This window comes from Mus musculus, chromosome 7 (assembly GCF_000001635.26).
Source record: "Mus musculus strain C57BL/6J chromosome 7, GRCm38.p6 C57BL/6J".
In the NCBI taxonomy this organism is placed as follows: domain Eukaryota; kingdom Metazoa; phylum Chordata; class Mammalia; order Rodentia; family Muridae; genus Mus; species Mus musculus.
The window spans coordinates 68,181,429-68,197,547 of NC_000073.6; the positions used below are offsets into that span (position 1 = coordinate 68,181,429).

Genomic DNA, 16,119 nt, shown 5'->3' on the forward strand with positions numbered 1-16,119 from the left:
GTTGGCCCTTGTATCCGGCCTGGAGGTGTCTTCAATAACAGGAGATTTTTGTCTCCTGGGACTCTCAAGACTTGGGAGCAGCCAGACCGGTGAGGTTAGCGTTGAGGCAGCAGTTTAAGAATGGCCCATGGTTAGGCAAGACACCTAATGGGACCCAATCTTTCCACCATTACACCTATCCTTCAGTTGTCTGCCTATCCTGACCACCCCCATATCAATAAGAGTGAACATTGGTGGGTCCCGTAGGTGGCAGTTCTGACTGACAGGTATCCAAGGACCTCCCTAGGACATACACTCTTAGGTACTACGATCTGGATTCCTTTGATCAGGGTCTTTGTTTCCTACTCCAATAAACAAGCATGGTAGGGGAACACTCCTTACCAAAGGCTAGCGGCTCATTGAGCCCGTGCGTGTGCAGACCCTGCGCTGAAGCCTGCGCAGAAGTGCTCAAGGAGGGTTGGGGCTTCCATTCAACTGCTTAGCTCACACTTGAGCTCCGACTCCTCCATGTGAGGACTCTTACCTATGAGAGGGATGTATGTGCAGAGGTCAGAGGACAGCCTTACACAGTAACTGTTCTTCCTTCTCGGGGTCCTGATCACCAGACTTGTGATGTAAGTACTCTTGCACGCATGAGCCATCTCACTGGCTCTCATAAGGAATCTTAAAACCAACGAGACCTCAGACTTCACCTACGCACATGAACGCTGCTCTTCATAGCACCGAGGAAACTGCCTGTGGCTTGTCCTGTGGGGAATTCATGGCTCTTCCGGTCCTGGGTCCTGGCCTCTGAGCTCCCTAATGAGTTCTCCAGGAAGTGTCGGGAGAGGCTTGGCAACCCTGCAGCTGTAACTCATTTCTCAGTATGTGAAGGTCATGTTGAAAGCAGACCCCCTAGGCAGTAGTTCTAATGTGGGTGAGGACTCTCAGCAGGTGGTGCCTAGGTGGACACAGCCTTTAGGGCAGAACAGGACTTTGGGACATGTTTGTCTGGTCTGTGGGTGGATTTAGAAATAACTGTTTAAAAAAAAAAAAAAAACTTATGCAGACACCCAAGTAGAATCCTTGCTCTCCCCTTGGCCCCCTAAGATAGCTATCTTCCCTTTGGCCATGCCCATATCTCCCCTCTAGTGGAAGTTAGGCCTTGGAAACAGTGCCGTGGCCGGCCTGGTAGTTTCTGGGTGGACCCAGGACTGGTGTTTATCAGCATTACCTGCTAGACATCGAGATTCCTGGTGCACTCTGGACCTCTGCACCAGAAGCTCTAGCGGTAGGGGATACTGAGAACAAGCTGTGTACATACTAAATGTGGAAAGCCACCATGTTACACGCTGCATCTAGCTACCCTGATGTGAGAGCCCAGGGAGACACTGGATGTCTGTCCTCTCCCACGTACTCAGGGACTGAAATGAAGGCTTCTTGCAGCGAGAGGCAAATGTACAGAGAGCCAGGCTGTCTCCCATCCCATCATGCACTGCTGATTGGGCATGGGTAGGATTTATTCCTAGGGATAATGGCAGCCTTTGCTGCTAGTATGTAAGCTGTTCCGGTTGAGTAGCGGAGCATGTCTGTTCGCCTGTAGGCTGATTTCAAGCACATTGTCCATACCTGGCTCTGAGAGAAATAACCAAAGGCATTTTCCCAGGGAATGAATCAAGGAACATCCTTTGGTGGGAGAAGCTTTGTGTGTTGGTAATAGAGGTCATGAAATTAATTAGTGTCCAGTCGATTTCAAAACATTGTCCTTGGCACATCTTTTTGCCAGTGGCTACCGCCACTGTCTGCTGTTATAAAGCCCCAGTAAGCAAGCAAACCCCTTGTTGGTATGGAACTACACTGGCCGCAGAGAGGCTCTCTGTCGCCTGAGGGGGCTGTGGGCTCAGTGCGTTGCTAATGCGCATTTCTGTGCTTCCAGGAACTACTCCTTCTATGTCCTAGACAACCAGAACTTGCAGCAGCTGTGGGACTGGAACCACCGGAACCTGACCGTCAGGTCCGGAAAGATGTACTTTGCTTTCAATCCCAAGCTGTGTGTCTCCGAAATTTACCGCATGGAGGAAGTGACCGGAACCAAGGGACGCCAGAGCAAAGGGGACATAAACACCAGGAACAACGGAGAGCGAGCTTCCTGTGAGTGACAGCATCTCAGACCCCTGGGACTGCCACAGTCCAGATAACAGTCTTTGGCATCCGTGGGCGGGCTCTTTGTTTCACCATGGACTGTCAAACCACTGCAGCCAGTGCCTGGCCTCTGCATATTAGTGGGCGGGTGCCTGATACACTCATACTGATATATTTTTCTAAGGGTCCATTTGAGTCTATTAAACATCCAAGCAGGTTCTTAGAGCTTGCACAGTTAAATACCTTTTCAATATGAGCAAACAATATTTACCGAAGAGCCAGTCCACTCCAGGTCAGCTCTGCCTTTCTCTCCTGTGCCATAGAAGGATCAGGGTAGATGCTCCACTATAATACTTCCGTGGACGTCCAGTGTCCTTGTCCTCACACTTGGCCTCCTTTCTCTGCCCTGCTCCTTCTAGAACAAAGTGAGCCCATGTCTTTGAATCGGAATGCTTTTCACATGTTGGACAAAGTAATAATTCCATCCTGGTGATGAGAGTTTTCACCCTAAGATCTCATAGCCTAGAGTTCAACCTGTTAACCCAGCCCCTCTCCAAATGTGGTCCCAGACCTGGATGTCAGTCTCTCCTCTAGCACTGTATGGAGCTAGGCATGATGGTACACTCCTATAATCTCACCACTTAACAGGCTGAGGCAGGAGGATTGTGAGTTTGAAGCCAGCTTGGGCTACATCTAAAACCCTGTTTTAAGGAAACAAAAACAAACAAACAGAAATACTAAAGCTCTATTTGACCCTCCGTCATTATATAGCATTAGTGGGGAATCAGGAGCTGTGTGACCAACAGCTAGTCAGACGTGTGCATACATGTGGGGGGAGGGCTAGCCTTGTCTTTTGAGTATCCAGATTTATCTGATACTCTACGGATCCAGGAGGCATCTTGAGAAGAGTAGTTAGGCAGAGGTGGTAAGTGTGTACACAGCCAGCACCCTCACCTTTCTGCAGAGCCCCCTGACCTGTTCCCCATCAAGAACATAGCAGAAGCCTGTGATCGGAGCATTTCAAAGGGCTTCTCCCTTAGGGGCAGCCAGCCTGACCTGACAGGTCATGAGTGCGCCAGCCATAGATTTGCCTTTGGAAGCACAGTCAGGGTTTTCTCTCAGAGTGACATCACAGAGACGGATGGGTTTCTGTCACTCATGGATGTGCCTCTGTGCCCCAGGTGAAAGTGATGTTCTCCGTTTCACCTCCACCACGACCTGGAAGAACCGAATCATCATAACGTGGCACCGGTACCGGCCGCCGGACTACCGGGATCTCATCAGCTTCACAGTTTACTACAAGGAGGCGTGAGTTTGGGCCTCTCACTCTGATGTCAAGCTTGAGGGTGGGGACGGCCAGGTGGCAGTGTGACTTGGCTGAATAGAGAGTCTTTGGTGTACCTATAAAGAATCAAGTCAGGCGACCGTCACCTCATCCTCATGTGACCTCTCTAGTTGTCATATTAAACTGTCCCAACCTGAGACAGCAGCTAGTCAGGAGAGTGTCCCGCCTCAGCCCTTTCATTGTTTATATGGTGTTTGAGTAAGTTCACCCCAAGGGGAAAGGGGATGAATTTTAAGAGAACTGAATGCCTCCAAACTGTCATAAGCCATTATGTGGACTTGGTTAAATATTGTCTTAGCCTCTGTCCCCCAAAATACCCCATGGGGTGCTCTGTTCTCACCAAGGCTACCCTGAACTGACCCATTGTCTTCCAGTCACTTGATGCATGCATGGCCTTGCCAAGACTTTGCTCTGGGCCATGAGCCCTCTAGCATTAAAGAATAGTGAGGGACGAACCTAGGTGTCAGCAGTTCCTGATAGGACCATCCTGCTTACTCCACATCACAGCTTCCTGAGCTGTCCCATTTTCCTACTCAGCCTCCTGTGGCCAGGTGGTTTCCCCAGTCTGTGTGGTCATCCGTTTTCCCAGGCACTGATCTTTCCAGAAGCAAAGGTGCTGGTGGCAGTGCCTGGTATCTTCGCTGCCACTTGACCTAGGGTCCTGGGAACTGTTATAGCCCAGGGAAAATAGAAAGCTCAAAATCACTCAGTGTTTGTGTAAATGGGGGCCACCCCTCTCCCATCGTGATCGAACACAAGTCATGTCAGCATAATTTCAGAAGCCAGTAGCTAGCAGCCCTTGCATCTCGTCAAAGTAGACACCCCGCCTACCATGCATCTGTGCAGAGCCCTCCCTTCCCTTTGAAAGTGCTGCCAGTGCACTGGCGATGCTAACTGGTGGTATCACCAATGCCACTCTCTGAGACAATCAGGAAACAAAGTGTTGGAATATTATGAGATAGTTAAGCATCGAAAATAGCTATTATCTCAGCCACCAAACGCAGACACTATTGCATACACCAGCAAGATTTTGCTGACATGACCCAGATATAGCTGTCTCTTGTGAGGCTATGCCAGTGCCTGGCAAATACAGAAGTGAATGCTCACATTCATCTATTGGATGGAACACAGGGCCCCCAATGGAGGAGCTAGAGAAAGTATCCAAGGAGCTGAAGGGGTCTGCAACCCTATAGGAGGAACAGCAATATGAACTAACCAATACCCCCTGAGCTCGTGTTTCTAGCTGCATATGTAGCAAAGGATGGCCTAGTCGGCCATCGTTGGGAGGAGAGGCCCTTGGTCTTGTGAAGATTATATGCCCCAGTACAGGGGAATGCCAGGGCTAGGAAGTGGGAGTGGGTGGGTTGGGGAGCAGGGCGGGGGGAGGGTATAGGAGACTTTCAGGATAGCATTTGAAATGTAAATGAAGAAAATATCTACTAAAAAAATTGTTTAAAAAAAATAGCTATTATGAGCCAGGCAGTGGTGGTGCACATCTTTGATCCCAGCACTTGGGAGGCAGTTCGAGGTCAGCCTGGTCTACAGAGTGAGTTCCAGGACAGCCAGGGCTTCACAGAGAAACCTTGTCTCGAAAAACCAAAAAAGTAAAAATAAAAATAAATAAAAATGGCTATTATCGAATTACATTTTAGAGTTCTAGGGGGATAGGAAAGTTAGTTTTGTCCAAAAGTTGTGTTTTATTAGTTTATTGTTTGCATTAAACAGCTCTGCTTGTTTTTTGTTTTTTTTTTTTTCATTAGTTGGGTTTTTGTTGATGTTGTTGTTGTTGTTTTTAACTCTCACTTAAGAAGACAATGAGCATCCGCATGTCTTAGACGCAGCATTTTCAGTCCCTGTGAATGAGGGACTTGCTGTCTCTAAGGCTGCTTGTCAGTTCTGCGGTTCATAGCTGTCGAGCTCCCGAGTCCAGATGCTTGATTTTATTTTTGTATAGAAATCTAATTGATGATGAGTTTTATTTGGAGTTCCCAATAGAAATAGAAAGTGTGACACGTTCAGCCCCTGGGGAAGGTTCTGGGGAGTTTTGATGCCAGAGCCCTTCAACGTTCTCTGGCCTGTGTTGACTGTCTTTCAGACCATTTAAAAACGTTACGGAATATGACGGGCAGGATGCCTGTGGCTCCAACAGCTGGAACATGGTGGATGTAGACCTGCCTCCGAACAAGGAGGGCGAGCCTGGCATTTTACTGCATGGGCTGAAGCCCTGGACCCAGTATGCTGTCTATGTCAAGGCTGTGACCCTCACCATGGTGGAAAACGACCATATCCGTGGGGCCAAAAGTGAAATCTTGTACATTCGCACCAATGCTTCAGGTATCCACGCACCGGAGGAACAACCTCCAACCCCTGTTCCCTGAATTTTTATAAGCTTGCTTTATTTACATAGGCACAGTATGGCTGGAGGGCTAGCAATGAGATGCTTGTTGTTGCTGCTTAACACTGTATTAACATTCTCACTGCCAACACCTTAAGTTCTCCTGAGCCATTTCCTAGACTTGGTACCATCTTAAATGTCAACATCTCTGCTCTACGCAATTGAATCGGTGTCCTCCAGAGCAGTAGGATGGTTTCTCTGAATGCCCAGGATGTAGCCACTTGTGGCTGGTCTCCTCTCTCTCAGTGCAGACTTCCAGGGACTGAGACGACAATGACCGGTGCACCCCTTGCCTCTAGTGGCTTGCTGGCTTTCCACCTTTATTCCGTAGCCACCAGCTTTCTCAACAGGCGAACGCAGGCTTAGAGTACTATGATATCGGATTATTGACTAATCCCTTCTCATCTTCTTCATGTGTTTACGTACTAGTTCCCCAGCTCCAGAACCTAGAAGTGGGGAAAAGCAAAGGTGTGAGTTTGTATCCAAAGACGAGAGAGGTAGAAAGATATGCTTCACTGTAAAGATAATGACTGACCTCTTACAACAAAAAATTCCATCGACTTGAGTGGCTTACAACACAATGAAACATATTCACCGTTCCAAGAGCAAAGCAACTGAATACATTTCTCATCTTAAAGTTTGGGAGTAATGACTCCCAGTGAATCATTGCAGCAGATCTGAGAGGAAAAAAAAAAAAACTAAGCAGGAATTTCTTATCATTATAGCAGATTCTTAAGAAATCCTATTCTTCTTCCTAAATATTAAAAACTGCATTTGGTCCCTGACCTCAAAAGTGCTTGGGACCGATAGTGACGTACTTAGTCCATCATGTGCCTCTGCTTCATCTGGGAAACTTGTCATTGAAATACCTAGTAAGAAACTGTTTTGGAAATACTTATTGAAAACGCTCACGGGACCAGGCATCAAGTGCTTGTCTTCTCTGCATCAGTCTTGGTCTTCCAACGTGTTGTCCCTCAGTGGTTCTCAGAGCCTTGAGCACCGCATACATCCTAACAGCCCTCTGTCCATTCGCTTCCTGTTGGTGTGGTGGTATATGACCTGGCAAGGAAAGGATTTGACTTCCACATCAGGATCACAGTCTGCCGTTAAGGAAGCCAGGGTAGAAACTCCAGCAGAGACAGGAACTTTGGAGAAGCACTGGCTTGCTCCCAGTGGCTTGCTCAGCCTGCTTTCTTAGAGACCCCAGGACCACCAGCCCAGAGGCCTCCTCACCACAATGAGCTGGGCATTTCCTCCACCAACCATTAGTTAAGAAGATGCCCTGCAGGCCTGCCTTACAGCCTGATCATACTGAGCCATCCTCTCAGTTGAGGTTTTTTTCTGTCAGATAGGTTGTGCCAAGTTGTCATAAGACTGACCGGTACAAGCTTGTTTTCACCTTTCAGATTCAAAAACAGCTTGGTTGGACCTTATTCTTAAGTGTCATAACCACGGTTCTGTCTCTTGCACTTTGGAAACTGCCAAAACCAGTGGGCCTCATTCTTTGCCATGTGCATGTGTGTGTGTTGGGGATGGGGTGCGCTTCGGCTGTGGTATCTCTTTTGCTATGGTGAGGACACAGCAGTGGTCCTGGGATGTTTTCCTTTTTACGTAAGTTAGTTCTACTTTTGAGCCTGGGCATCAGTAGTATGTAAGCCTCCGTCGTTTTGTTAAACTCATTTGCTTGTAACAGGACTTTGCATAGAATCAGGGCTCAGGCGTACTGGCTTTCCTGAATCATGACTTGCTTACAAGATCTGTGAGTCCCTGCTCCTTGTTTCACAGTCCTTTCACCCAGGCACATAACCACCCCACACACTGTCCATCCCCCACTCCCACTCTTCATTTTGGCTCCCTGTCATGTTTATCAAGTTTTTATCAGAGATTAAAACTTGCAATCACAGGTGAAGTACTAAGCCGTCCAATTTGCCATTTCCTAATACACACCGGAGAATGACAGTTGTCATAACTGAATCAACTCTAGGTTTTTTTTTAGAGTCCCCTTTAACCCCAGCTATGCCCTCGTAGCCCCTTCAGTCCCAGGTCAGTGAGCCATGTGTGTTTGCACATAGATTATCTAAGAGCAAGTGCTCTGAGAGAGGGCTGGCCTCCCAGTTGGTAATCTTTCCAAAGCTCTGGTTCACCTCATGCTCTGGTTGGTCCGTTGCTATCTCTGTGCCCAGGTCAAGCCTGCAGCTTCCTGTTGGTTTGCATCGAGCCCCTGATAACCTCAACCTCGGATTCCGGTCTATTCTCTGAAATGTTCTTTGTTCTTCTTTCCAGTCCCTTCCATTCCCCTAGATGTCCTCTCAGCATCAAACTCTTCCTCTCAGCTGATTGTGAAGTGGAATCCTCCAACTCTGCCCAATGGTAACTTGAGTTACTACATTGTGAGGTGGCAGCGGCAGCCCCAGGATGGTTACCTGTACCGGCACAACTACTGCTCCAAAGGTGAGCTGGGGGCTGGCAGGCAGCAGGCAGGCAGTGCCACTGGCCTTGTCTGTTGTCTGAGAGAACCTGAGCCCCAGGGTCACACCTGTCACGTTGCAGGGCTTGCTTCTCAGCAGTGCACACCAGCACCCCTCCCCTCCACCAGCAATGCTAACAGGCACTTCCTGCATGGCTTTCATTCCCATCTCTGGTCTTCCCCAAGCAGACAAAATACCCATCAGAAAGTACGCCGATGGTACCATCGACGTGGAGGAGGTGACGGAAAATCCCAAGACAGAAGTGTGTGGTGGTGATAAAGGGCCATGCTGCGCTTGCCCTAAAACTGAAGCTGAGAAGCAGGCTGAGAAGGAGGAGGCTGAGTACCGTAAAGTCTTTGAGAATTTCCTTCACAATTCCATCTTTGTGCCCAGGTGAGTGTGCCCTTTGGAAAGGCTACATTTGATGCCTTAGGCTGTGCATGCTCCCATCTGCCCCACGCGGAGCAGCTCCTGTTGGTTGGCAGGCTGCTGGGCTGCTATTGCAGTCAGCTGACAGGAGGCGCTGCTGTTTTGGCTTTTACCCATGTTCCCCTCTGTGTCATGTCTGTTTCTTTGAATTTAAAGACCTGAAGACAGGAAACAAATCAAAAGGTGCTTTAAAAACTGGATGCAGTGACCTCTATCCTCACTAACTTACTGTCTGTTTGAGTCTTGGGTCTCAGACCTACATTCTCCAACACCAAACCTCCGTCCCTTCATTGGGTTATCTATGTGGAGCATTCCACCTGAACCAACACTCAGTAAGAGTAGCCATGAGAGTGGCCAGGTATGGAGCGTCCCAAAGAGGCCAGGCAGAGGTCCTCCCATACCCACCCCTATACTGGGTGTCAGTCAAATCCAGGACTCCTGTAGGCATGGCCAGAGGTTTAGGTCGTTCTTTCATTGTTGCTAACAAATTGCGTGATGCTTAGTGGTGTGCATAGCTCAACAGTTTTAAAGTTAGAAGAACAAGGAGCCAGTGTGGCTTTTGTTGATGAAGGCATCTTTGGGTGTGTCGCATGGCCAAAGTACTTATGGCACAGCAGCGATTTCAGGGCAGACAGGAAGCTGAACAGACGTTGAGCACTTAGCTTGTTTGCTACATCAGGATCTCCCCCTAACAGGACCATTCCCTAAAGGTTCCTCCTGCAGCTGCCCCACTAGTGACCAAACATCTAACAATACAGCATGAGAACCAAGGGTAGACCGACCATAGCAGAAAGCCCTTGGTGTTTAGTTATACTCAGATGACATCACTTTGTGACTGCTGTTATCATCAGCTGTGTAACGCTAGGCTAAGTGATTGGGCGGCAAGGCTGTGGTTGACCCAGATGGGACCGTGCAGGGCTTGTACTGTGGGTTTGAAACGAATTTTCTCTCGGTCACATTCCTTCGTGTAAGTGTCCTCACCTCAGTGTCCTAAAACAGACCCAGCATGCAGATAGGGGTCACCACACCTGGCCATTAGGGTTTGGGGGGTTGTTTTTTACCTCCTACCGAGGCAAGGATCTGACATCTATACGAGGTCTCGCAAGGTCCCATAAAGGAGCACCCTAGATGACAGGAGCAACTCTGTCATCATACAACCGAGTTTACCTAAAACCTATTCCTACCTTCATGTCATTCTAGGTGCACGTTTATCTGGGGGCTGAAGGCAAATATATCAGATTTAGTCTTTCTGCATTGTCTGACTTTGCCTGTGAGTTTATAGTAGAGTGGAGGCTACTATTTATAAAGTTACTTCCTAAACTTGGTATCAGTAAATGGCTTTCATTGGCCGCCATCTTCATTTTTGAAGACGCTTCAAAAATGTTTCTGTCACTAAAACATTCTCAGATGTTAAACAGTACAAGTTTTTCCAGTAGCATCAGGATACTTTATGGAGTAAGGAAAGCTGATAGTGTGCTGTTTGCCACCCCCTGGACCACTCTGTTTGAATCATCCCTAGCCTTCTGATGCCTATATTGCCTCCCTTCATGGTCCTGACTCTGTGTCCACAGTAACTGTTGAATAATATGCAAGAGTGCAGTGTTTATAAGTAAGGAGGCCACTGAGTCTGCTTGGTGCTATAGCCCAGTTTGTTGGGGGTGGGTCAAGGCAAGAAGTGGACCAGTATCATTTTGCAATAAATCAAACACAAGCAACTTCTTACATGAAGGCACACGTTTGTGTTGCTCTGGTTTGAAAGGGAGGCAGGAAATTTAATAATAATGTTTTGAACATCTGCCTAGCCGCCACACACACACACACACACACACACACACACACACACACGCACGCACACATGCATGCACGCACACACATACCTGAAAAAGTAGTTTCCTTTATCTTTCCTTCCATGGTTTGTTGATTGGTCGGTTTATGGTTTGCTGGGTGTGAGCATGGTAGAATAGTACCCTCATTTCCTATCTCTTTCCCCAGCATTATGATAACAAATCCCCATTCCTAACTTTTGAGATGGGCCCTGGTATGGCAGTTGATATACTTTCAATGGAAACTGGCATGTCAGTACCCGACAAAGAACTATGGTTTTGGTAGCAGATCCATCTGCTGAAGACCAGGGAGCATGCGGCCCTTTCCCCCAACTCCCTACTGTACTCTCCCAGATGTTGGCCTAGGGAGCATCCATAGGCCTTGGGCATGGCTTCCAAGGCGCCTCGAGCACCGTACTCTAGGCTCCCTTTTGTCTTACTCTGTCATGTTCTTACCAGACGCAGTGCAGTCCCACCTGTTCCTCTCATCCTTTGTCCTGTCACAAGCAATGCCAGCAACAGCCTCAATACCCAGCTTGCCCACTGTTCACCTGCAGACAACCTGAGGGTTGCTTCCAGCCCATAGGGCTGCTTATCTGATGTCATATTTTTATTTATTTTTTTTTTCAGTTTTTATGAATGTTAGAAGTTTTTTCTGGAAGAGAGGGAGCCCCAGACTCTGTTCCTGTTGCTTTTCTGTAGTTTCTTAAGCTAACACAAGTCAGTGAGTAACAGAGGCTCCGCTCCTATCACAGACAAGCTCACTGCCAAGGAGGATGCAAAGCCAGGTTTGATGAACCTCCAAGACCATGCTGTGTACTAGGGACTGGGGGCATTCATCAATAGGAGACCCTGTTCCTCAGGAAAAGCGCTGGGATTTAGGTACTTGCTAGCTGCTTAAACTAGGGCATCTTCATTTCAGAGAAGATCAAAGAAGCCACTACTGTTGGACTTTGGGTCTCTTCTACCTTGTGTGTCTTAGGCCTCACCTTTCCCAACCAGTCTTATGAGGCTGATGGTTTGTCGTGTTGAATGCTCAGTTATCAGGCCTGACCAAGTAGCACTGTCTGGTAAAACAGAGCACTGTCTGGCTAAAAATGGCTGGCACACTGTTTCCTAGAACCATGTGTGCACATGTTTCTCTGAGGATGTCTCAAGAGAGTACAGGATGGGTTGTGAAGGCGAAAATCCTGGTTATTTGTTGGTTCTTATCCAAGGAGCCTAAGTAGTTTCTTTTAGTTCAAGGCTAGGACTTTCCTATTACTTCTACCCTAGCCATGGAAAAGACAAAGAAAACTAAAGAACTTAGCAGCTGACCTTCTTTCTCCTCCTTGCAGGCCCGAAAGGAGGCGGAGAGACGTCATGCAAGTGGCCAACACGACCATGTCCAGCCGAAGCAGGAACACCACGGTAGCTGACACCTACAATATCACAGACCCGGAGGAGTTCGAGACAGAGTACCCTTTCTTTGAGAGCAGAGTGGATAACAAGGAGAGGACTGTCATCTCCAACCTCCGGCCTTTCACTCTGTACCGCATCGATATCCACAGCTGCAACCACGAGGCTGAGAAGCTGGGCTGCAGCGCCTCCAACTTCGTCTTTGCGAGAACCATGCCAGCAGGTACGGCAGGTAGCCCCGCCGCCAACTTACAGCCAAGGCGGGGGAGGCTGACAGCCCTTAGATTCAGGCCTACGAATGTGTGGTTGTTGGTACACAACGTCGTCCGTCAGGTGCCTAAGGAACAGAGAATGTATTCCTAGTGCCAGCTCCCATCCAGACTTAACCATAGACACTCTTTACAAGCCCCTTTCAGGGCTCTCACTCCTTGGCTTGGTTCACGATGCACATGCTCACACCCACCCCTGTGCCCTTCTGTGCACAGCTGAATGAGTTAGCTTTCTGTTGCTATTACAAAATACCCAAGGCAGTTGTCTTACCAGAAGGAAAGGTTTATTTTGGTCTCAGTGTTTCAGGAGTTTTAGACCACAGGCACTTGCCTCTCACTGCTTTGGGGCTTGCAATGAAGCAACACATCGTATTTCATCACTTCTTTCATTGAAGCCCAATCTCCTAAAGTCCTGTCTTCTCTCAGTGCCAGAGGCTACAGACTGAGAGCACAAAGGCCTTAGCACACCACAGACCTGTGAGGGGCCCTCCAGGTCTCAAAGCTTGATGCAGAGGAAGCGTTGTCCTCGTGGTCAGCTAGATCAGCCTGTGGGCCTCCTCCTACAGTTAGATACTGCCTGTCACCCTGCCAGCCATTTGCCACTTCTCATTCGTGGAGGAGGTGTCAGTCAGTGGGGAGAACAAAGCATGCTGGGAACTGGGGCAGTAAGAGCTTCTGAGATCGGCTTTGGCACTCCCGTGTAGCCCTCAGCCACCCGTGCCTCAGTTTCCCAATCCTAGAAGAGACAGAGAACAGCTTATCTCCCCAGGCCTCTCTCGGCTGTCATCAGCTGTCACCCAACAGCTGTGGTTCACCACCAGAAGTGAGGCCAGCGGTGGCTGGAAGAGACAGTGGCCGGAACAGCTGCCTCAGAGGCCAGCCTCGGAACTGGCCCTTCCTCCCTCCCGTGTGAGGGTGTGGGCTGTGAATGTGTCAGTGCCACAGCTGGAGGCTCAGCACGCTGTCGCTCACTGCCCTTCCCCAGGGCCGCTCTGTTTGAAGGGTTCTTTTTTTTTTTTTTTAACTTTTTAGGTAGGAAAATGGACCTGGAGAATGTTACATAGGTTTTTCAGGCGTGATCACTTGTACTTGGCCACAGGTTTTTTCAGTCAGAGGGGATGGAGGCGCTGTGCCAGCAGCCATCTCAGGAAAGAACTCCTACAAGGTCCCCTGTCCAGAGTCCTGTATATACAAGGATTGGGGGAACAGTTGTTCTCAAGTTAGCACACCGTTTATCATTCTTTCTGGGGACCTAAACCCAATTTGACTGCTTGTTTACATTAATTATGCAGAAGGAGCAGATGATATCCCTGGTCCGGTGACCTGGGAGCCAAGACCCGAAAACTCCATCTTTTTAAAGTGGCCAGAACCCGAGAACCCCAACGGATTGATCCTAATGTATGAAATTAAATACGGGTCGCAAGTCGAGGTAAGAGGGATACCATGGCCTGCAGCTGCATGTGTTTCAGCGCTGAGAGCACGTGCTATGGCATACTGGTTGTCTGCTGACTGCTAAGCAGACAGGGGAGAAAGATGGGCAGTCGGGAAGGATAAAGGTCTTCCTAGCAACGCCATCTTTATTGAGTAGTAACTTGGGTGCATGGAGCTGGCTGGACTTCATACAAACAATGAAACTGTAGCTAGGCCTCCAGCCGCAGACTAGACACGTCTTGATGATCTTTTATTCCTCTGGAGTTACCAACATATTTGATTTAATTACCAACATATTTGATTACCATTTTCCATGTGCCAACCTGAAAACCACTTTTCCGGTATCCTTGCTTCCTTTATGTTGATACTCTGGACAATGTAAGGAGAGGTTGGGCAGCTGGAGTCACAGCATGATGACTTGAGTTGACAGATGTCAGATCTCACCCATGCTTGTAGGAAATTAACGCCTTATATTTCCATAGGATCAGCGGGAATGTGTGTCCAGACAGGAGTACAGGAAGTACGGAGGGGCCAAACTCAACCGTCTAAACCCAGGGAACTATACAGCCCGGATTCAGGCTACCTCCCTCTCTGGGAATGGGTCATGGACAGATCCTGTGTTCTTCTATGTCCCCGCCAAAAGTAAGTCTTATTGAGGGAGACGCACGGTAAATTTCAAAGCTGGCTGGGCCAGAACTCAGAAGCCCTGAGCTTCTGGGGCTCTCTGGTTTTCTGTTAGAACAGAGCTGGCTGGGTTGAGGAGGTGGCTTACTAGGGAAAGTGCCTGCTTAAAGATCTAAGTTCAAGTCCTTGACGGAAACCAGGGGCGGTAGTGTGCTTCCTCGGTGCTCAGGAGATCGACAGTCAAAGTTTTGCAGATCCCTAGCTAGCCAGAATGGTCCATTGGTGACCTTTGCTTTCAGCGAGAAGCCGTATCTAGAAAACGGAGGTGTCACGCCAGAAAGGAAGACACTTGGTATTTACTCACAGTGGACACACATCTGTGCCACCATCACCTTCCCCCCACCCCAACACTCGCACGCACGTGCACTCGCACGCACATCCCAGAGCTGGGAAGGTGCTGAGCCTTGGAGCCTTCTCTTGTGAGTAACAGAAGAGTATCGTACAACCTAGAAGATATCTTGTTCTCATCGTGGCTCAGGTGTGGAGGCATTTTGCAAAGCATTGAGTTGAGTATCAGGTCTCCTGCCTGGTCGGTGAGGGTGACCCAGCGCTCAGCGTCTCCCCAGGGATCGTCTGGTGTCACTGCTCCGGGACAGGAATCTGCAGGACAACATCCCAGTCAGAGTCTTCCCCTCCTCTGTGCTCTTCACCATCCACCAGGATGCATTGAAAGATACTCTGTGCGTTATTTTGCACAGACCCACCCTAGTGGATAATGTTTCACAGTTCACAGAAACCACTGAGTGAGCTGTTAGGATTCAGATTTAAAAGTAAATGTTGTGAAATGTTAAATGCAAGGGCTGCATGCTTGTTTGACCGAAAAAAAAAAAAAATTGAGTCTTTTTGGTGAAATAATACATAGTGAATTTTTACGTGTCTTATGAGAAGCCAAATTTTTTTAGATTATTTCGTGTTCATGTAATATCCAAACAAATACAGGATCAAATGTGAATTCCTTTTGCACTCCCCACCCCCCAAAATCTCAGCTCAGCTTTGAGGCTAGAATCTAGGGTGTGGGGAACTGTTGTTTCCTAATGTCTTATGTTCTTCGTGGTCTCTTCTGGATTCTTGATTCAGACAAGGTCTCAACAGATCCAGCAATCCCAGTCCAAAAGAAATGGAAGTTAGTTGTGTTGAAATCTACACCCCCCTTGTTTTTTTGGCCCACTAGTCACAGTAGCCAAACAATGAAGTATCCTCCAGCAGGTGCCTGGGTAAAAATGTGGTCCATATATGTAATGGAATACTGTTAATAGAAGGTGCAGAAAGGGAAACACCACGTGATCTCACGTATATATGAAATAAATCTAAAAGGGTGAACTCAGAGTCTTGCAGGTTACCAGGGGAACATAACTTAGGGGGTGTTGCTCAAAAGGTACACAATTTTAGGTAGATAGAAGAGTGAGCTTTATAACACACTAGCTATGGTTAATAAAGCATTATTGAATATTGCTAAGAAAGTGTTACCACCACAGAAATGGTAACAATGCGACTTAATGCTGATGCTGATTGGGTTAATGTACACATGCTTTAAGATATGTTGTATGTGGTAAATATGTATACATGTATAACTTTATGTCAGTTCACACTTCGATAGCCCACCTAGCCAGTTCCAGATATTCAAAGATACGCAAGACATTCGAAAATCCTCATCGTGACTGCACAAAGACAGAAGTAAATAGAACCGTAAGCAGGAAGCTAGGATTCCCTGTATCTGCTGCTACTGTGTCTAGATTGAGAGATGATGAGACTGAGA

General features: G+C 48.0%; 1 protein-coding gene across 7 annotated transcripts in view; it reads left to right on the forward strand.

The window, feature by feature from the left end:
• The window catches only part of Igf1r (insulin-like growth factor I receptor), a 281,412-nt gene that overhangs the window by 229,172 nt on the left and 36,121 nt on the right, over positions 1-16,119 (forward strand). For 4 of the 7 annotated variants that reach the window (XM_006540641.4, XM_006540643.4, XM_006540644.4 and 1 more), the window contains 8 exons: positions 1,916-2,130; positions 3,303-3,429; positions 5,562-5,800; positions 8,145-8,312; positions 8,515-8,722; positions 11,919-12,202; positions 13,541-13,677; positions 14,162-14,321. In XM_006540641.4, the coding sequence (XP_006540704.1) occupies positions 1,916-2,130; positions 3,303-3,429; positions 5,562-5,800; positions 8,145-8,312; positions 8,515-8,722; positions 11,919-12,202; positions 13,541-13,677; positions 14,162-14,321 (1,538 nt within the window). The remainder of the gene's footprint in view (positions 1-1,915; positions 2,131-3,302; positions 3,430-5,561; positions 5,801-8,144; positions 8,313-8,514; positions 8,723-11,918; positions 12,203-13,540; positions 13,678-14,161; positions 14,322-16,119) is intronic. The other 3 variants (NM_010513.2, XM_006540642.4, XM_006540645.4) reach the window with 1 other exon arrangement.